The 23410-nt window shown below is 31.7% G+C and overlaps 3 protein-coding genes across 3 annotated transcripts; all 3 read left to right on the forward strand.

The window, feature by feature from the left end:
* The first annotated feature begins 10703 nt into the window (after positions 1-10703).
* LOC140957607 (uncharacterized) lies at positions 10704-12290 on the forward strand. Its single transcript, XM_073414932.1, has 2 exons — positions 10704-10804; positions 11263-12290. Exons 1-2 carry the CDS (start codon positions 10763-10765, stop codon positions 12145-12147), a joined length of 927 nt encoding a protein of 308 aa, XP_073271033.1. The 5' UTR covers positions 10704-10762; the 3' UTR covers positions 12148-12290.
* Positions 12291-14139: 1849 nt separating this feature from the next.
* LOC140957184 (DNA repair protein RAD51 homolog 4) lies at positions 14140-15946 on the forward strand (the record flags this gene model as incomplete). Its single annotated transcript, XM_073414321.1, is given in 6 exon segments — positions 14140-14196; positions 14315-14458; positions 14772-14882; positions 15222-15303; positions 15668-15837; positions 15839-15946. Coding segments are annotated over 6 exon segments (672 nt in total), but the record flags the coding sequence as incomplete, so codon positions are not given.
* A 2899-nt stretch (positions 15947-18845) lies between these two features.
* LOC140956800 (cytochrome P450 93B2-like) lies at positions 18846-23119 on the forward strand. The gene is made up of 3 exons (XM_073413672.1): positions 18846-19770; positions 20854-20914; positions 22441-23119. Exons 1-3 carry the CDS (start codon positions 18880-18882, stop codon positions 23010-23012), a joined length of 1524 nt encoding a protein of 507 aa, XP_073269773.1. The 5' UTR covers positions 18846-18879; the 3' UTR covers positions 23013-23119.
* The last annotated feature ends 291 nt before the right edge of the window (positions 23120-23410 follow it).

The following is a 23410-nucleotide window of genomic DNA, read 5'->3' on the forward strand; positions in this document are numbered from 1 at the left end:
AAAAATAATAAATTCTCGTCTTGTATTATTTATAATCTTTAAATAATATTACTGGTTCTAATCAAATTTCCTAGTTTATCGGTCCAATAGATGAATATAGTATTCCATTAATTTGCAAGTTTCTCCTAATTGGAATGGGTGACACAGTCTCACGGATTTATATCCATTAGACCCTTCGACCCGACCCATATTTATAATAAAAAGTAAAAAAAAAAATTGTCTCAAAAAATTAACACATCACATAAATTTTTGTATTTATTTATAGTTGATTTTACAGAATGCATGTAAGTTTTGCACTTTTTTAGTTTTCCAGTTCAGTGGCTAAGGTGTAGAAAAAGGAATAGTGCCAAAAATAGAATAGAAACACAAATAATTGAAGTAAAGCTTTGAATACCCAAACTCTTTCAAAGATGAAAGAAACAAATTTAAGGGCATTGTTGGAATTTGCAAATATTAGACTACATAATGAAATTGGCCCAAATATAAATTACTGGTATAAATCATTATAATACGTATTGAGTAAAATAAATTGACAAAAATTGAAAGGTTTCTCGATTTGTGTTTTATTTACTAAAATTATTAAAAAGTTTTTAGGCATGCTCGAACTAGCTACCCTACCACAAGCTATGTTACAGGTCTACTTCATTACTTTAATATTGCATTATTATTATTTTCACTTATGAAATATCGTCCAGAGCATTAAATGCAAGAAATGGGTTAAACATATATAATTTAATGTGGTAACTAAAATTAATGGCTTAAGATATAAACTATAGGCAATATTTTTTTTGTTTCATATATAACTAAATTAATTTAATATTTTAATTCGCATAAATTCTATTTCATATANTTTTTTTTTTTTTACAAAAACTTGTGTGAGACGGTCTCACAGGTCATATTTTGTGAGACAGATATTTTATTTGTGTCATCAATGAAAAAATATTAATTTTTATGTTAATAGTATTACTTTTTATTTTGAATATCGGTAGGGTTGATCCGTTTCACAGATAAAGATTCGTGATACCGTCTCACAAGAGACCTACTTTTTTTTTTTAGGAATTATTTGTTGCATGTTAAAACCCGTCGCTAATAGTAGCGACGGTTTAAAACACCGTCGCTTTTTTAAAAATGCAATGGTTTTACTGATATCGTCGCTAAATTTAGCGACAGTGTTAACAAACCGTTGCTAAATTTAGCGACGGGTAAAATAAAACCGTCGCATGTATTAAATTAGCGACTCTTTTATTAAACCCATCGCTAATATTAGCGACAGTTATGCATCACCGTCGCTAATATTAGCGACGGTTATTCTACACCGTCGCTACATATAGCGACGGTCTTGTCGTAAACCGTCGCCACATTTAAATTTTTAAAATTCCGCCATAAATAGCAACGGTTTATTTGACAAACCGTCGCCGAATTTTCTATAAATACCTCCACTTCCGATCCTTTTTCTTACCCCACGTAAAATTTTTCTCTCTTACATAATTTTACTACTTCACCACAATAAAATTTTTTTTACACGATTTTAGTTTGGATTTAATGTAAATTTTTTCCTTTAATTTTTAGTACATTTTTAAGTGTTAATTAAGATTAGAATTATGTTATTATAGTAATATGGTAAGTTTTTTTAGATTAATTAATTTTTTTTATTTTACCGAAAATATTAGCGACGGAAATTATGATATAAATGTCGCTAAGTTAGCAACGGAATATATGAATAAGTTGTCGCTAATTGTAGCGACGGTTTATAAATTCCGTCGCTATATTTGTAGACGACGGTGTTTTATTCCGTCGCTAAATAGCGACGGTTTTACATAAATCTGTCGCTAATTTTGTGGACGACGATGTCTCAAAACCGTCGCAAATTGTAGGTACAATATCGGAAAGAAACCGTAATGGGTGATGGGTACGAGCATTATCAAACCGCACCTAAAAGAAACAATAAAAGCGGTTCTTCAACTTGTACCACCGGTTGAAAAAACCGCTTCTATAAGATATAAAGCCATAAATAAGAGGAGCGATTTTACAACCGGTGGTACAAGTGCTGGAGCGGTTAAAAACCGATCTTAAAATTGAAAAAAACCGCTTCTGTAAGAGTATTTTTTTGTAGTGTTTCCTGCTGTTTCTTGTCCATTCATTCTGTAACAGAATCTCAGTTTAATTTATATCGACAAAATTTTTAACTTTATCTTTTTAATTTCATTTCATACAAATTAACTTGATTCCGTTCGGTTAAGCAACTCGTTCCAAATTTAACTTAAATTAAATCTGAGCTTAGAAAGGTATTTATTTATGTGGGTCGGTCCATATTCTATCTTGCACTTCATTAAATAACCTACCTGGCTCCAAGAACCTACATTATACGGTAGAGTGTCCGATTTATGATCATCTGTAACGTTGAAAAAACCAGAATTCAAGATGGTTCGATGATCGAGTTTTCAAGATTGTCAATATCCATAATCAACCCATATTTTACAACCAAACGAAGCCCACTTCCAAAAAATTAAATTAATTCTCCAGCACTGAAGCCCGATATATTTTAACTTTTTGGGCTGAAAATTTCTATTTTTATCTTTCCTTCAATGGATCTATATTTTCCTTCAATGGATCTATTTCCGAAAACTATCAGAAGAGATTATATTAATAAAAATATTATATCTTATTTTTGTCATATCCTTCACAAAAATAAAAATTTATCATTAAGCTTTATAATTATGACTAGCTTTTGAACAATTCTAGCTAACAAACGTAATATAGAGAAATTAAAGCGAAAAACCCTAATGAATGTCACTAGAGACATCGTAACATTACAAGTAGATGGATATTAATTAACCAAATAGGCACACCTTTATTTGAATATATATTTATATATATAATTAAATATAGTGATACTTCATTAATTAATGTATCATAATGCACGGGAGGTTCGATATTTATGTTGGATTTTTTAAAAAAAATCTAAAATCCATAGTTACAAACTTCATTGTTAGTTGTCTCACATCGGTTGGATAAATAACCTGGAAGTTGTATATATAGACTTGGACAATCCTTTCCCATTGAGCTAGTTTTTAGGGTTGAGCTAGATCCAAATTTCAATTTTAACATGGTATCAGAGCTCAGGTTCCATCGTTATGTGTTGGACTGCCTATAGTTAGGCTACCCGTTCTACCCATAGTTGGGTCATTTGTAAACTTCACGCTCCAGATGTTCATTCCTGGGCGTGAGGGGGTTGTGTTAGTTGTTTCACATCGATTGGATAAATAACCTGGAAGTTGCATATATGGACTTGGACAATCATCCCCCCTTGAGCTAGCTTTTGAGTTTGAATTAGGTCCAAGTTCCAATCTTAACATTCATCATTAATGCTTTAAAAATATTATTTTTTCAGAATTTTTTTTAGAAACACAGAGAAACCGTCTCTGTCCAAAATGGACCCCGATCGAACTCGAGTATAAATTCCACAGGATTCCAAGTTAAATGACTCATGTTCCAAGTTTAAAATTCCAACTTCTTACATGTAATAATCACACAAAAAGACCGTTGCTTTATCCCAATTGGTCTCTCAAGTAGGTAATGTGGGCGGGGCAAAAGATATCTTCCATAATGACAATACAAGGCTTTTTGACCAAACTACATATGGCTTGTATCTTTCAATAGTGTACGTGTAGTTATTCATACACCAAACTCGTCTGCAAAATTAATGAAATGACGACGTTCAATTCTAATGTTGGTATATATCAACTTAAATTAACACTATGTGTGCTTACGTGTTTGACCGGTAACTACAATTTAGAGTATATGCAAAACAAGTATATATATTGTACCGCAAAGTTCGGAAACAAATGAATTTCTGATCAGACTCAATCGAGTAGAAATTTGGTTCACGTGTTTGACAAACGTACACAATTGTTTTTAATAGAAATCGAACTCGAGTTGACGGGAATATATTTTCATGAAAGAATTAAGACTACAATATTATCAATAAACTGGTAATAAGTTTAGATTGTGTACGTACCAAGCCAATAATCCAAGTGTTTGCTGTATATACATTACCCACCGTTGTCCAAATGCATATAATCCTATGTTGTTAGCATGTGCAGCCTATCATTATTATTTAATATTATTTGATTTTATTATTAGTAATAATATTATTAATTAACAAGATATAAAAATAAAAGAGGTAGCATGTGCCACTGGACACGGTCCATAGAAAGAAAGAGACGCGAACTTCACAAAGCTTCGTGGAGTGGACACGTGTCATCGCACGAGCGGCTGTGCACATGACTTAATACCTACCTTACCATGTGCCGCCGCGCAACAAATTAATATTTTAGTTTTCATGCATGCATTCTTGTGTATTATGTCCCATTAATTAATTAACTTTATTTATTTTTATTTTTTTTATGGAGAGTGTGGTGGATGATCTTTTTCCATTCTAGGAGGTGATTGGAAGATATACTCTTTAAAATAAATTAATTTCAAATTTTGTGTACAATATTTTCAAGGCACTAATATAATTTTAGGAGGTTTATAATGTGATTTTCAATTTATGATTCTAATATTCCTTCGTGAAATATTGGCATATTATTTATTATATTTAATTATTCGATTTTGGCTCTCAATAACATTGAAATACAATTAAAGTCTATGTTTTAGTCACATCCAGATGAGGTTTTTTTTATTATTTATTTATAAAATCTTATCCTATTATTTTAATAATAATAAAATGTATTAGATATCTGTTATTTATATTATTGAACTAAAGTAAGGCAAAAACTCGCAACGTTGATCATCTTATACAAATACATAGAGAGTTCTATTTTCGATAACTCGTATACTCACATTTATTTGTGAAAAAAAATCTGGTATTGAAGTGATCCATGCAAACAGTTAAAGTCGTTACCCGTTAGGGACGTTTAAGTAAAAAATGGTACAAGTTTGCTTCTGCTTTTCCAGACCGTTGCGTCGTTGAGCTCAAAGGATCTTTAATGAATGCATCACATAATAAAGTATAATAATTATTATAATAATTATAAATGATAAAAGTTCAAAGGTAGGGGAGGGGGCCTATCGCTCCAATGCTACATAAAAGTTCATATTGCTCAAATTCTTTTTAATTATTTTCCTTTAGAGAATGCCCATTTTCCAATACAAAAGTGATTTTATCCAAAAGTTTTCCAACTTATTGGTATTTTTTTCTTATGTGAGAACCCAGGGGCAGATCTAGAATTTCAATTTTGTGGGGGGCGCTTATAAAATATGGACAAAATATTAAAAGAATAAAGATAAAAATTTCATCGGTTATATTCAACTAAATATAAATAGTACGTTTAAAAAAAATTCTAACTAAAAAGAATTCGATGTTCATTAAATTTTCAAACTCTTCAAATAATAACATCTATACAAATATTTTAAGCAATTTCTCTTTAAATAAATATCATCAATACATACGATAGAAAATCATCATCCATTTTGCTCTGAAGCCTAGTTTTGACGATATTCATAGTTGATAATGATCGTTATGTATTAACAGTAGAAACTAGAAGAGTCAGCAAACTCAGCACCTGATAGTTGAAAAGGTTTTTCATAGATGATAAATTTAGAAGTAATAAAATATTAAAAAAATTAAAAGTAAATCAATTATAAAAAAAGGAAGAAAAATCTAATATTCGAACCTTGGGTTTATTGGTATAGAAATTCTTGCCTGGAGACAGATGCTCTTTAATTTGTTGTGGTGGGACATTTATATATATATTCAATATTTCAAATATTAATATCAACTAAAAAAATTTAAAAAATTTGGGGGGGCCATGGCCCTTGTGTGTCCTACTATAAATCCGCCCCTGTGAGAACCCGTGGTTGTTATCTTTCAATAACGTGTCTGTAAACCATATTAGTTAGATAAAATATACCGGACAAGTTCTATGTGACAAATTCGCTCGAAATGGTGTTAATAGGAGAAATCGAACTTCTGACCATTAATTACCAAACGCTAACCTACTCTATTAACTCGAGCAGAACTATTTTATTTAACTTTTAAATTTTTGGGAAAGCTTTGGAGGTGGGGAATTATAATGCGTTTACTATGTATACGAGAATGTGCATATTTGGATGCGTCAACAGCGTATATATTGAGAAACAAAGCACGAGACTAGATACACTGTACACAGATATACTAGTTTATGTTAATTAAAATATGTATATTTAACTTTGTCCTCTTCTTAAATATATTTAATGTTCGTATAATTAAGTAATTAACAAATTAATTAAGCCTTGATATCCAACATTTCCTCATATATATATGCCATCGAAACCATATTCTAACTGGCTTTGAAACGAACCATTTATTTATTACGGCATATAATCGGTAACCATATACATTTTTTGCCAAAAATGTGTTATTAAATTATTGTTTAAAAGAAACAAGATAGTAAAAGAATAAGAATGATAAATTTGTGATTTTTTTTTTGATAACATTTTTGAATCGTTACTTTCACAAAAATTATTTATATATGTATTTGGACTTCTACATATAAAATTAAAGATAGTAGGTCTCTTGTGAGACGGTTTCACGAATCTTTATCTGTGAGACGGGTCAACCCTATCGATATTCACGATAAAAAGTAATACTCTTATCATAAAAAGTAATACTTTTTCATGGATGACCCAGATAAGAGATCTGTCTCACAAAATAAGAAATGTGAGATCGTCTCACACAAGTTTTTACCAATTAAATAACCTCATTGCTAATAAAGTTTTTAGTTTCAAGTTAATATCATACGTCGATCATTCAATTATTAACATTTCACCCTGTCATAGTAAGAAATACTCGGATAAAAAAGTCTCTTAAGTCAAAGATTTTAATTTGTAATTTTGGCGTCATATTATCATTAATTAATTCTGATGCAATAAATGCTATGTTAAATTATTATAATTATAAATATTTAATGGGACGGTTCAAAATCTACGGATGGGGCTTGTCGAGGATTTATAAATTTATATTGCTTTTATCCATTGGAAAACCTCGTCCACGTTGTCTTGTAATATTTTGAAACGAATCAATCTGAGCCGAGTTGAGCCGAATAATATCAGACTCGAATTTGATTCATTTAAGGTACATATAGGACCGAGCTCGGCTCGAGCTCAATTCGAGCTATTATCATGAGGATCGAGATCGGCTCGCTATAAAATTATTAAGCTTGTGAATATATCAGGCTCGGCTTGTTAATAGCTCGTTTATCATGTGTTAACAAGTTTGGCTTGAGCTCAAATCGTTTTTTAGCTCGTTAACCTGATCATTTTTGAACTCGTTTTCGAGCTCGTCCAACATTCTTGGCCAAAAGATAAACTAAGATACGATAATTTAAGAAAGTAACTAGGTTTCTCATTTTATAGTCTTTCAATCGCTTCACTTACTCTCAAAAATTCGATGTGAGATCATGTATGTTATTATTGTAAACTCAATGCCCAACAAACTAATAGAGATCGATATCGACATAAACAAGCCGAGCTCGCTCGCGAGCTTACGAGCCAAATATCCTTAAGCTCGAGATTGACTCGATAAAATTGTATAACTCAAAATCGAGCTCGAACTCAGCTCGATAAGTTTAACGAACGATTTCAAATAACCTTTTTACTGAGCTGAGCTCCAAGTAGCTCGCCAGCGACTAGACTATTTTACATCCATATGTACATGCAATAATAATAGAGAAAAATTAAACTTTTGTTTATATAATTTTTTAAAAATTTAAATCAATGGGGAAAAATCGTAAAGCTTTGAAAAGTCGGGGTACTCAATTTACCTACTCTCTAGTCAATTAAACTTGATTAATTGATCTATCTCTATGTATATCATCTCAATAATTCTAATTTTAATGCTTAAAACCATACTCCGGTTGCCTAAATATATGGAATCAGCTTATATAAATAAAATAAAAATAACATAAAAGTCAACAAAAAGTGATCTTTTTCGGATCCTGGTTTTTGTTGAGATTATTTTGTAGTGTTTTTAGGGATACAAAGACATATAAATATTTTACCGTCATTTTCATCATATAAAAAATGTATTATTTATATTATAGAATTTATATGCGTTTATTATTTTTAAATGAGTCAAGAAAACGACATAAATTTTCTTTAATGTTTTTAGCTAGAGTAATCAGAAGATTTATATTTTTACANAAAAGTGGAATAATTAATTGGACGGTGCCGATTATCGATATGTTAATTATGACAGGCGAAGGTGCTAACCTATTCTCCATGGCATCCCAAATCCAATCCAAAACGTTAAAAGGTGCCACATGTTTGCATTTAAAGACAGATTAAAAAGGTCGTCACAAAAAAAATACACAAATTAAAAAGGAAAAGAAAACAAAAACAGAGAGAAACTATAAATATGATACTTTCATTATTCACACCTATATATATAAAGTATTTTATATAAATTACTTTTATTTATAATGTGTAAGACCGAATGTTTGTCGTTTTACAGAAAATTATAGCTGGTAGTAACTGTGCAATTCAAATCTCTTAAACTGTACAGCAGTTCAAGTACCACGTTTCGATTGCTCTACCTAGTAAGGACAATCAATGAAAATCGAACCTGTGATTTTAGCTCTGATACCATTATAGAATCGATCATTTGCTATTTTACTTAACTCAATTTTCTTAAACCGTACAACAACTCAAACATCACGTTTCGATTGCACTATCTAATATGGACAATTATTGTACCCAACATAATGTTATAAAGTTTCTGATTAAAAAAAAATAGATATATGTTTTATTGAATTTTCACTGATGATTGTTGTATGTAGAAGTAAATAAACTATTCCACAATTTTAAAAAACGAGACAGATATAATAAGGAAAAGCACTTTAGAGTGATAAGAATATAGTCTTAATTAGGCATCGATTATGTGTTCAAAGTGAAAGAATTCTATGCAAAATGATATTACAATAAAAACCTTCAAATTTTTATACCATTTGAATCAAATCATTTGTTTTGTATACCTTTGAGCAGATGGTAATTCAAGAATTAAATCTTTACTCACGCATATTAAAATTAAAAGTGACATAAATAACAAAAGGTAATCTGTTAGTACACTTGATTAATAGCGGTACACTACAACAAGTGTAAATAGTATCTTTGTCGCTTATCATATCATATATTTTAAATAGAGTAAATATCTTGTGAGACGGTCTTACGAATCTTTATCTGTGACACGACTCAATTCTATCGATATTCACAATAAAAAATAATATTCTTAGCATAAAAAGTAATATTTTTCATGAATGATCCAAATAAGAGATATGTTTCACAAAATACGACCCGTGAGACCGTCTCACACAAGTTTTTGCCAATATGCATTTATAGATATCAATTTCTTAGGTAAAAAAATGCATTTTACTTCTGCAATAAATGTTATCTGTCAAGTAATATCAAATATGTAATATTTGGTTTCGTCATTTTTTTTTATTTCAGAAGTAGTTCGATTTCGAACCGGTTTTGCCTCTTGACCGGTCAAAGATTTTGATTTTATATTGACCACGACTTCAGTTTTTATGCAAAGTAAAATATATATTTTTATTTCACATGGACCCGATTCTGATTCAAATCAAACAAATTTCCATGTTTCGAAGCAAGCGTAGATATAATTTGCAAGAAAAAAAAAATTACAAATCACAGAAATTTTGTTTTTCACTTTTTCATTTACAGAAATTAAGTGCCAGCTTTATCTTCTGTATTATTAATTGAATTTTTAGGGATAAATGCATCCAGGTTCTCACAAATTGTGTAACATTTCCAAAAATTAACTTACGTTATTTTCCCCCTCGATGAACCTTGCTCAAGAATCCAATTTCAAATTCGCACTTGTTTAGGACACAATAATTGGAAAAGCTAATGTCAAGGTAATAATTAAGGAAAATCTAATTGGATTTAGCCATTGACTAAGATGGAGATATTTATTTTAAAATACTACATTGAAATGTGAACTATATTTTTAAAATTAAAAAAAAATTTTATTACCGAACCATATTTACGAGTTTTAGCTTCCAAAAATATTGGTATATAAGTTGCTATATGTTGAACCAAAGCAATGAATTTTAAAATAAGTAAACTCAATCTCTTCTATATTTAATTTAAGTTGATATTGGATTCTTATTTTTAAATTTTGATTGTTTCATTCCCCATTAACGGTATGTGTTTGTTTACCTTAATTAAAAATACGATCCTATTTTTCATTTATATATGTGAAAAAGATATATTTATTATTTTTAATTTATACATATCCATTTACGTATGCATGCATGATTATTATTGACTGTATGTACATGTTATTTTGTTGATTATAGGTTATATTATATAATAAAATATAGAATGATAATTCTACAATAAATTGATCTAAGTAGTAACAGAAGACAAGGTTCCTAAAACGAGGGAAACTTCAATTTTTTCCTTGAGAATTTAAAGGAAAGTGAGCGATGGGGTTTCCATTATTTATTTTAGAAACTTCCCAAGATTCCGTATCAGTTTTTTTTTGTTTTTCCTATTGCGAAAAATGTAAAATATTCAAATGTGAAATGGCTTGTTTTGTGGCTTCTTGTGATAAATTATTTTAATTTTATCATATTTAAAAAGCCATTGTTTTATTCTAAGGTTGCTGATTCTTTGTCTTTTAGCAAACTTTCCATTCTATATAAACCTCAAATTCTTCTCACTCATACTGTTATTCAAGAACATATCATTTCACAAAGAAATGGTGATGGGAGATATGGCTGATTTATGGGGATACGATGAGGTGAACTTCTGAAAGCTATGCTTCGTTTCTTGATTTTTTTGGTCACTTTTTATCTTGAATTGATTCCCATTTCAAAGTTAATGGTTATTGTGTTTTGTGCTAAGTGACATTTAGTCTGAGATATCAGTATCTTTGATGGCATTTTAATGCTTAAAGATGTTTAGAATTGGCTTTAAATTCAACAATCCCCTTGAGTCCCATTTTAATTGAGACTCAGTTGAGTGGTGTTTGGTGGAGGAAACCACCCCTGAATCCTTTGTGAGTGTAACTGCAGATCTTGTGCAAGTATTTCTATTTATGTAAAGCTTTGAATGTTTTTTCGATAATGTCGGAATCTTTTGTTCCCCTGTTCAGAAAAATTTGTCGATGATTCACTGAAAAAACTTGTTCTCCGTCTTTTATGATAGGAAACAACGTTCTTTCATTCTGTTTAAAAATAACTTCTCTTATTTATGCAGTATCATGAAGCAGAGCAACTGGGGCAGAAGCTTCTTGTAACGTCCCTCGAACTCGAAAAGTTGAAGGCCGAAGCGAAGGAGGAAGTGAGGAAGAACAACGAGTTAAGCTACCTACTAAGGTTTGCCTTGAGAGAAAGGGATGAAGCCAAGATTCAACTCCAAAACCTGCTCAACACCACCGAAAAGAACCTACCCTCCATTCCTCGTTTCCACGTCGATAGCCCTGTCCCAAAACCTGCTGCAAAGGCCAATTCAAGCGTAACAGAATCCAATAGTCTCTCAGAAACATACAACTACCACTCACACGGGTCCTCCCCTGTGGACTGCCTTTTTGATTCTGTCCCGTCACCTGAATTCACAAACATCAACTTTGTTGTCACCAACAACCCTTTGGTCCAAGAACCAAGTGGTACTATTCCTAACAGCCGTGTCACGTCCGAGGTTATGCCAAGGTTCGACGAAGGCTCGTTTGTGATAGACAATCTTGTGAGGGGGAGACCATTGCCTCAACGAGGGAGGTTTCTGCAGGCTGTTCTTGATGCCGGGCCACTTGTTCACACGCTTTTCATGGCTGGGCCGCTGCCTAGGTGGCGGAATCCTCCACAGCTTCAGGCGGCTCAGATTCCTCCTGTATCGATCAAAGGAAGTGACACCGATATTTTCGCTCAGAAACCGCCAGCTAATTCAGGACTTTTGCCTCAAAGATTACTAAATCTTCAGCCTTTCCCACAGATGTCTTGTGGGCCGTCCCAAGTTTTGTCAGCACCTATGTTGAGTTTCGCTAATGTGGCGTCCGGATCATGTCTGAGTAATAGTTCAGCGACGCCTTCTGGGTTAAATGTTAGTGCCTGTGTCCCTTTTGGTAAGAGGCAGAGGCTATGCTAAATTGATTCAAGTTGTTCCAACAATTTTTGTACATTTCGGTCGGGATTGGTGTAAATGCTGTAGTTTGATTTTGGTCTCAAGTGGATTAGGGTTTGAATTCTGTTAAATGTAGTTGATTTGAATGTTTGATAAGTTAAGGTTAAATTTTCAATTCAGCTTATTTTAATTATCGTATATTAGAAAATCTATATGGATAAATACTATGGTAAATAAACTACATGACCCGTAGAATATGAAGAATCTCCATGACTGGTGGACGGCCTAGATTCAACATCTTTTGGGATTTTGGTATTTGAGACAATTTGAGCCATTAGATATCTATGCTTGGGACCCATTTTTTTCCTCTTAAAATATACTGGGCCAGCCCGTTATTGAATTGGGCTAGTCTTTTTTAAATTCCCTCTCGTATCATTGGGCTGAATTCCAGCCAATTGCTCATAACTATGCTCCATGAACTTGTATTGTTCACACATTATTCTCAAAAAGCAGTAAAATTAATTTAAATTTTAGATCTCTAAAAATTGGCAAATTAAATTTATCCTACAATGCACATGTTGTAATGTATACGTATATACATACATACTGTAAGGTCCGAATTATGTTATCCCAGTGTATGAAAGTCCACAAAAATGAAATCCCATTAAATTGGGAATATTTCGACGGTTTGAGAGTTTGGTCTGCACACAATGAGGAAGTTCATCCGCGATCAATGATCGTTGAAGTCCGGTTAAACTGCTTGGAGAAATTAACAAAAATACATAGAAGATCACTGGAAAAGACTTTACACAACTCAGAAGTCCGGTTAAACGGCTTGGAGAAACTAACAAAAATACTTAGAAAATCATCGGAAAAGACTTTACGCAACTCCTCAATCAACAACTCAATCAAAAATGCTATGTAAATTTCGTTATTTATAGTTTACTTATTTCTAGTTTCTATGATTTTAGTATTCTTTAGCTTTAACATATTTCTTCAGTTTTTTTTTCAATTTCTAGTTATAAAAAGGTCGTTTTATAAAAACATATTATATCTTGAACGAAAAAGTACCTAAACTTTATCATCAGAAAGCAAGAACGAGGGAGAAAGAAAATGATTTCTAGTGTGTTTTCAAGTTTAACACATCCTCTATTTATACAAGCTGATCAATAGACGCCGAAGCACCAATAGCAAGTAAGATAAAGCATCAACAGTTAGACATGTGTAAAAAGTAGTATAACCTAGTGTGTTTTCAAGTTGAACATGTTACTAGTAATATTTTAACTTTACTTAAAATCATTCAATTTTTTACTCTTTGTTTTTGCTTTATTATTATTTGAAATTACAATTCTAGTAGAATTCTCAATGTTGTTGGCTACTAATATTTTCAAATCCAAATTCTATATTTTTTCGTGCTGCCAAAACAGATTATAAATGTTTAGTTTTCAACTCGTCCAAATTTTTTTTTATTACAACGCACGCTGGGAAAGGAAATCGAACCCGAGGAGGGAGCCAGCTTAAGCTGGTGGGTGAGATCATTGGGCTAAAGCCCCGGTCTCCAACTCGTCCAATTTATGTGAGTTATGATATGTTAAATTCATTTTTTAAATATCTTATCCTATCCTATGAAATCTCGATTCAATAATTTTAATGTACCTGCAGACGTGGAGCAAAAGTTTAGCTCCAAGAGAAAGGCTGAAGAGATCTTCTTCCCTCCGCCAAAATTAAATTCACCAATCATTAATCTCTTCCCATTTTGTTTAATTCAGTAATAATTTTTTTAGCAATAATCGTTAGGAATTGGAACACTTTATTATTTTGTTTCTTTTATTTTCAGTTTATATTATTTAACTTTCTCATTTTCATTTTTAAATGGATGCTAGCTATTAAATTATTTTATCATGGTTTTTTCGGGATGTTCGAAAGTTTAAAATAATAATAAATATTTCTTTCCACCATAATTTTTTGCACCGTCGATATTATATGTTTCGTATGGTTAATACGTTATAAAATTAATTACGTGAAGCACATGTGACAGAGCTTGTTGGACCATCATCCTCTGGTAAAACTCAAGCATGAGTGCTTTTCTTGCATGATTAACGAAGATCACCAACTGATCAGGATCAACTGGTCCACAAAGCTGATATTTTTTTAACCTTCAGTAATTTCGTTGTATTGATCTGCTGCATAGCTTTGCCTGCAAGCTGCGTCAAATTTTGCCAAAAAATATTCGGGCATGGTCGTGTACTTTGAGTCAGGCAACTCCGTCTCACCAAAAAGAATGGCACAGCTTCTCAGTCCGTCTTCCAATCCTGCTAATCCAGAGATTCAAAATGTAATTTTTCAGGGTTGTTTTGCTATCTCTTTCTTTACATCTGTTGCTTTTCCAAACAATCATTAGAAAGAAATCAAATAAATTTCTGATTCAATCATATAGATGCCCGTTGCTCTGGATTTATTGTTGTCAATTTTGCAGTTGTCTTTCCATTCATTTGACAACAGCATATGACTCAGTTGATACTTGATAGTGAATCAAATTTATATCCAGAGTCTAACACAATTATGTTTGCAGAGAGTTGAATCCACATAACATGTCACGGGAAAAACCAGTAACTATTTCTATTTTCATATGTTTAATCGTTTTGCAGGTTAACCAAATTCTTGAACAACTAATGAGCAGCATAGTGCATTACTCTGTATTTGACATCTATACTCTACTGGATCTGCTTCATCGGTTGTTGCATGGTTTGAAATCTCAGGTTTTCATGATGCAACATCGTTTTAATTTTTACATATTCTTATTTTTTAGCCTCTGGAATATGATTTCGTTGTATGTATAGGCGGAGCCAAGTGCATTTATACCCGAGCTGGCTCAATTTTTTTTTAAAAAAATTATATGTAAATTTTGTATAATTTTGAAATAATATGATATTAGAAAAAATTATATGTAAATTTTGTATAATTTTAAAATAATATGATATTAACCCAGATAAATCAATTTAAAATATTAAAAAATTATAAAGTTTAAAATTCTAGCTCGGGCAGAGCCATATTTCTGGTTCCGCCACTGGTTGTATGTATCAAAAAATTTCATTCAGATGTGTTGCCAAGTCAGGATGCTTATAATTGATTCACTTCCATCATTTATATCCCCAGTTCTTGGAGGTGGTGGTGCACATGGTATATGTTCCATAAACACAATTGACACTTCATTATCTAGTATCGATACCTTCAAATTTCTTATGAATCAAAATTGTGTTTCACACTTTCTATGTTTTTAGATAAACAAGGACTAACTTGTACCATTTGTGCAGATAATTATCCCAAATAAATGTGTTGTATAAGTATATTTTAGGATAGAAAGAGTGTCCTTGTCTTTACCAAATAAGATTGTTTAATATTTTCTGTATGTCTTAAGAATTTACTAACCAAACTTGGGATGTTATATGATTTCTAGCCTGCAGTGAAATTATACATGTTTTTATAAAATAAGTAAATGATTTCTCGTGCAGTGAAATTACTCGGTGTGATTTATTTTGACAAGGCGCATGTGCCGCCTTGAGCCTGGGTTTCAATATGCTCTCCGAATTTAACGCCTATGGTGGTCCGAATAACACAAATGACTGCTGCCAGGTGACCAACCATATGGTGGCTGGGGAGGCTGGTGCTTCTAAACCAGCATTGGGAGAGAGTTGGAAGAACATCTCGCACGTTAAGGCTTTTGCTATTCAGATACATGCATGTTGCTAATCCTTCCTGCATTTCACTACTCGGATGGTGTGACGGTACTATCATCATCATAAGCTCTAGTAGATTGATTTGATGACGAATGGCCTCTCAAGCCAGCAACCGAATCTCTTACTGAATCCACGCATAAAACAGTCTCATATAAATTTTTATGTAACAGAAAATAATTAGAAAGGTAATTGAAATCGAAGCCATTCCTTATGAGTTATTAATTATATTACTGCTGCACAAACACACGTATTGCGTATTTGTATAATATTTTTTTATAATTCATTTGGTTTATATTTAAATAAAGATCAAAATATAATTATAAAAAATAATGAGAAACTGCATTGCAATTTTGATATATAAATTAAAAAAATAAATAAAAAAAAGAAAAAAAAACCTAAATAAAAAATCTATCCACTTAATTATATATTAAAATTTTAGCACTTTATTAATATATATATATAATTATTAAAATAGATTATGATATTAAAAATTAGTTATTTTAAATATCTTAAAATTAATAATATATATTATAAATATAATGAAGTTGGAAATGGAATTGATTGTTGAGCCCTTGCTACCAGCTGTTCGATGAGTACTTTATTTTCTTTTCTTTTCTAGTTTTTAATAGGCTTTGGTGAGTTGCACGCTATTATTCTACCATTTATGTGGCTGGCAATGAAATGTTCAGATTAAATACTTCATTGAATGGGATATGAGATCTAACCACTTACAAATTAATGTCATTTTCTTATTATTTTTTATACATTTTATTCCAAGCAATTTCTTATTATCAATTTATCATTTGTGTATGTATTTCATAATAAATTATGATAACCCAAAAATAGAAACAAAATTCTATTAAATTGCTTCGTGTGATGTAAACTGAATAATAAAATAATGTTTTTTTAAAAAAATATTGAGATTCGACTAGAAGATGCTGAACCAATTGATTTATTTTGTCCATGTTATATCATAATAATAATTTATTTATATGTTTACTTGGTATAAACAATATATTAGTTTATACATATAAAAAAATATGTGTATATGTTATGTGTAAATAAATACATCATATGTCACCGCTCATTTCCTCTCCCATTGAAAATAGAGACGGATTCAAACCGTGAAAACAAAAACATGTCTGTCTTAATTAAGTTCTAATGGATAAATGTATAATTATAGCAATGTTATAATAAACTTGTTTGAGAAATGATTAGTGTTTTGTACGGTTAAACATGCTTATTAATCTCAATTAAGTGTTCCGTTTTTAGTTTCGACATTAATTCACGAGCTTCATTTATTTTAGGTACAATCGTTTATCACTTTAACAAAAGTTAGAGTAGGTTGTAATGGTGCTACTGACATCTTTTAAATTATACATCAACTCAAACATTATTTTTCGATTTTTCTATCCAGCAGAGACATTATTACATCCAAAAATTTATCTTCTAATAATAGCAATTATTGTAATCAGTGGAAATTGAACATGTGACATAAGCTCTGATATTAATTGTAGATCGACTCTGTGCTACTATAATTGTACTTGTACACTTACTATTTATTTGAACATAAAATTTATTTTATTAAAGGGATTTTACATTGCAAAAAAAGTCATCTTAGGCCATCTCCAACCCTGTGCCAAAATAGTGTTTTTACGCTATTTTGGCGCATGATTCATCTCCAATAGAGGTAATAAAATATAAACAAACTAAATCATCAATAATATTTCTAATTTTTTATTTTATTTTTGATATTTTTAACTCTCGTAAATATATAATTGATAAAATATCAGAAAAACCAACAGCAAAATTTTGAAATTAAAATTACAATACCCAATTGAAATACAAATACAAAGATAATACAAAATTGGAATACAAATTCGAGGATAATACATAATTGAAAATTTCAAAGATAACAATGCGAATAAAAACATAAAAATGACAAACAAAATAGATGATCCATAATCTCTTAAATTAGATCCCGATTAACTATTCATATTATAAATATTAGAGTTAATATATATAAGAATCAAATAAATAAAATTAACTATTAATAAAAATAAAATTATAATTATAATACTAATATTAACATTAATTATAATTATATTGTTAAATTTCTAAATAAATAGTAAACAAAAAGAATATTCTAGGAATATATTTTTTAGTGTAAGATTTGAAATAAATGGGTTGAAGATGAATGTTATATTTGGTGCAGAAATTACACTAAAATAGATTTATGGGTTGGAGATGACATTAAGACAAGGCTCTCGATATGAGCAATTTGTTTTTGCTTTTTCCAGCAATTAATTATATTATATCATATATATATATATATAGTGTGAGTAGGTGAAAAAACTACAACAAACCGGAAGTTAGGGTTGTTCTCCCACCCATCGTGCAGTTGAAGTAATTGCATTATTTGGATCACATGCTTAACAATTAAATTGGATCACGTGATGCAACCAGAGGCATTCCTTTTTTCACGTTTAATGTAAAAAGTAATTGTAGCATATGCACTTGTTTTGTGACCTACGTACATGATATTTTAAAGGCTCGAGTTGAGTTTTTAAAATTAGAGTAGGTCTATTATGAAAAAGTCTCACGAAATTTTTTATGTGAAACGAGTCAATTTTATCGATATTCATAATAAAAAATAATACTCTTAGCATAAAAAATAATATTTTTCATAGATAACCTAAATAAAAGATCCGTATCACAAAATATTATTCGTAAGACCGAAATTTTGCCTTAACCAAAATAAGATTACCTTCAAAACACTTTTCCCTGTAATAAAAATCAAGTTTCTTACTATTAATGACAATCCTATAAAGCTGACATACAAAGTTATGCGTAATTTGATTGAAAGAAATACCAAATAATTAATTAATTATTTGATTTAATTAATATTAATATTACACGTGCTGGCTTCGCCACCATTCGTGCCACCAACCACACACATGGACTTGGTGATTATGAGTATAAAAAAGACAACACAACCGAAACTACGGTATTAAAAACCATGGATTTGACCCAAATCGGTGGTGTAGTAATCTTCTTCGTATCCACACTGTTAATCCTCAGTATTTACAAACTAAGAAGAAGCCATCTCCCCTCTCCTCCGGGGCCATTCGCCCTCCCAGTTATCGGCCATTTACATCTCCTCGGCCCGAGAATCCACCAAACTTTCCATGATCTTTCGCGGCGCTACGGCCCCTTGTTCCAGATCCGCCTCGGATCCGTACGCTGTGTGGTGGTCTCAACACCTGAACTCGCTAAAGAATTCCTCAAAACCCACGAGCTTGTCTTCTCTTCGCGCAAGCACACAACAGCCATCGACATAGTCACCTACGAGTCTTCGTTTGCTTTCTCCCCTTACGGACCTTACTGGAAGTATATCAAGAAACTCTGCACCTATGAACTGCTCGGTGCGAGGAATCTCTCCAACTTTGAACCCGTAAGGAAGTTTGAAGTAAAAGATTTCTTGAGAGTTTTGTCTAACAAGGCAAAAGCTGGAGAAATTATTAATGTCACAGAAGAGCTGGTGAAGCTCACGAGCAATGTGATATCTCACATGATGCTGGGTCTCCGGTGTTCGGAGACGGAGGGGGAGGCTGAGGCGGCGAGGAATGTGATTCGAGATGTGACGCAGATTTTCGGGGAGTTCGATGTATCGGATATCATATGGTTTTGCAAGAACTTTGATTTACAAGGGATAAGGAGGAGATCGGAGAACATACAGAAGAGGTATGACACTTTGCTGGAGAAAATAATCACGGACAGAGAGAAAAAGCGCGGCGGCGGCGGTAGCGGCGGAGATGCGAAGGATTTTCTTGACATGTTGCTTGACGTCATGGAGAGTAAAAATTCGGAAGTGAAATTCACCAGAGAACACCTTAAAGCTTTGATTCTGGTAAGAGATCCAATTCAAGTCAATTTAATTTATCATATTATTTCGACCTTTTATATTTAATAAAATAATTAATATCAAAACGGGACACATTCACTAGCTTTTTATAAATGGTAAAAAAAAAAAATTGACTCAAAATTATATTGAAAAATAGATGCTGTATAAAGAAATGAAATTATTCTATACTATATCCTATTTCTTTATGATATGAATAAATGTTATTTATCGGACCATTAATATATATGTCGATTTTTATATAAATGTAAAAGAATTTAACTGTACTGCATGTAAGACGATAGAAATGTATTAAATGATATATTAATCAAATAATAATAGCAATAAGATGAATTAAGGGGCTCTCCAAAAATACAGTAATGTTACAAAATATTAATTGCTTATATTTTGAGCTTGTAATTATTTTTATTTGGCCAAATCAGTATTATATTGGATACTTTTTTTTGGATATATCGAATACAATATACTTAAAAATTTATTAATTTTTTGTATATCAAATTTTAATATAAACAACTCAAAAGATATTTTATATTTAACATATCTGTCATATCATACATAAAATATTGATGAAAAGTCGATCTGTCGACGCGTCCCAAGTTGAAAAGCAAGTGGTCTAGTTGTGAGAGTAGGACCTGAAACACGACCCGTTAAAATTTTGAAAGGCAAGAGATCCAAATTGAACGGGTTGAACTCGCAAGATTTGTCAAACATTTATATTTATATTATTATATTAAATAATATGATGTTGGCATATTTAATTTTTAATTAATAATCAACACATTATTTTTGAAGTTCTTCTTGATATATTGTTTATGTTTGAATTTTATCTATAAATAATGACATAAAATTTGTAAATGAATTTTTTCTGTACTGTAATGAAAGTAGAACTCAAATATATATATTTACCAATTGCATTGTTCTATGATTTATATATTTAAATGCATATATATATATATATATATATATATATATATTAAATATTAATATTGGTTATTAATTCATCCCCTCGCTCTTGATTATTTGATGGTTTCACCGCTAAATTTGGCCTCCATGTGTACTTAAATTGGCAAGGATTTCTTCACTGCTGGCACGGACACAACTGCCATTGCAGTGGAATGGTCGNAACTCGCTAAAGAATTCCTCAAAACCCACGAGCTTGTCTTCTCTTCGCGCAAGCACACAACAGCCATCGACATAGTCACCTACGAGTCTTCGTTTGCTTTCTCCCCTTACGGACCTTACTGGAAGTATATCAAGAAACTCTGCACCTATGAACTGCTCGGTGCGAGGAATCTCTCCAACTTTGAACCCGTAAGGAAGTTTGAAGTAAAAGATTTCTTGAGAGTTTTGTCTAACAAGGCAAAAGCAGGAGAAATTATTAATGTCACAGAAGAGCTGGTGAAGCTCACGAGCAATGTGATATCTCACATGATGCTGGGTCTCCGGTGTTCGGAGACGGAGGGGGAGGCTGAGGCGGCGAGGAATGTGATTCGAGATGTGACGCAGATTTTCGGGGAGTTCGATGTATCGGATATCATATGGTTTTGCAAGAACTTTGATTTACAAGGGATAAGGAGGAGATCGGAGAACATACAGAAGAGGTATGACACTTTGCTGGAGAAAATAATCACGGACAGAGAGAAAAAGCGCGGCGGCGGCGGTAGCGGCGGAGATGCGAAGGATTTTCTTGACATGTTGCTTGACGTCATGGAGAGTAAAAATTCGGAAGTGAAATTCACCAGAGAACACCTTAAAGCTTTGATTCTGGTAAGAGATCCAATTCAAGTCAATTTAATTTATCATATTATTTCGACCTTTTATATTTAATAAAATAATTAATATCAAAACGGGACACATTCACTAGCTTTTTATAAATGGTAAAAAAAAAAAATTGACTCAAAATTATATTGAAAAATAGATGCTGTATAAAGAAATGAAATTATTCTATACTATATCCTATTTCTTTATGATATGAATAAATGTTATTTATCGGACCATTAATATATATGTCGATTTTTATATAAATGTAAAAGAATTTAACTGTACTGCATGTAAGACGATAGAAATGTATTAAATGATATATTAATCAAATAATAATAGCAATAAGATGAATTAAGGGGCTCTCCAAAAATACAGTAATGTTACAAAATATTAATTGCTTATATTTTGAGCTTGTAATTATTTTTATTTGGCCAAATCAGTATTATATTGGATACTTTTTTTTGGATATATCGAATACAATATACTTAAAAATTTATTAATTTTTTGTATATCAAATTTTAATATAAACAACTCAAAAGATATTTTATATTTAACATATCTGTCATATCATACATAAAATATTGATGAAAAGTCGATCTGTCGACGCGTCCCAAGTTGAAAAGCAAGTGGTCTAGTTGTGAGAGTAGGACCTGAAACACGACCCGTTAAAATTTTGAAAGGCAAGAGATCCAAATTGAACGGGTTGAACTCGCAAGATTTGTCAAACATTTATATTTATATTATTATATTAAATAATATGATGTTGGCATATTTAATTTTTAATTAATAATCAACACATTATTTTTGAAGTTCTTCTTGATATATTGTTTATGTTTGAATTTTATCTATAAATAATGACATAAAATTTGTAAATGAATTTTTTCTGTACTGTAATGNTCCTCCGCAACCCAAAGGTACTCAAAAAGGCTCAGGAAGAGATTGACAACGTCGTAGGTTCGCAAAGGCTTTTGCAAGAATCCGACGCCTCAAATCTTCCCTACATCATGGCAATAATCAAAGAAACATTCCGTCTGCACCCCCCGATTCCTATGATCGCAAGAAAATCTGTTTCCGACTGCGCGATCAACGGGTACATGTTCCGTGCTCAAACTCTCTTATTTGTTAACATTTGGTCCATTGGCCGGAATCCCAAGTACTGGGAGAGCCCGATGGAGTTCCGTCCAGAGAGATTTATGGACCCAGGCTTTGGTTCAATTGATGTTAAAGGGCAGAATTTCGAGTTGATGCCGTTTGGGACAGGTAGAAGGGGCTGTCCGGGGATGCTGCTAGCAATGCAGGAGTTGGTTTCAATATTGGGGGCTATGGTGCAGTGCTTCCATTTGGAGCTTCCCGATGGTTCGCAGAATGTCGATATGACGGAAAGGCCGGGGTTAACGGCACCTCGGGCATATGACCTGGTCTGTCGTGTGGTGCCAAGGGTTAATGTCGCGGTGGTTTCGGGCAATTGATCGATGCCTAAGATCAGGTATTGTCAGTATATTTGCATAATTTCTTGTGATTTTGCTCCCTAGTTATTACTTGTTTTGTGTGCATTGATATTCACGGCTTGGAATAAGCACGCACGCCTAATCCTAAAGGGTTTTTTTTTGTCAAACTATTTTTGTTAAGAAAATGATCTCTAAAAAAAATTGATCAAAATTATTTTACAAATTTTTCCTCTAATCTACATGGCATATTCATGTTTTAAAATAAAAATCTTTTTGCCTCAGGTCTGAATTATAATGTAAGATCCTGCATTGCTCAACAGAAACGCTTCAAAAAGATTTTTTGGAAGATTTTATATTTAAATTAAGGTCATGCTGGAATTTTGAAAATAGTGAGAGACTAATTTGTAATTTTGATAAAA

Source organism: Primulina huaijiensis, chromosome 14 (assembly GCF_012295235.1).
Source record: "Primulina huaijiensis isolate GDHJ02 chromosome 14, ASM1229523v2, whole genome shotgun sequence".
Lineage (NCBI taxonomy): Eukaryota > Viridiplantae > Streptophyta > Magnoliopsida > Lamiales > Gesneriaceae > Primulina > Primulina huaijiensis.

What these genes read in the sequence shown, in the direction of transcription:
- LOC140957607 (XM_073414932.1), top strand. Translation starts at nt 10,763, where the DNA reads ATGGTGATGGGAGATATGGCTGATTTATGGGGATACGATGAG. An exon ending in ATTTATGGGGATACGATGAG is followed by an intron (nt 10,805 to 11,262) that starts GTGAACTTCTGA and finishes TTATTTATGCAG; the next exon opens with TATCATGAAGCAGAGCAACT.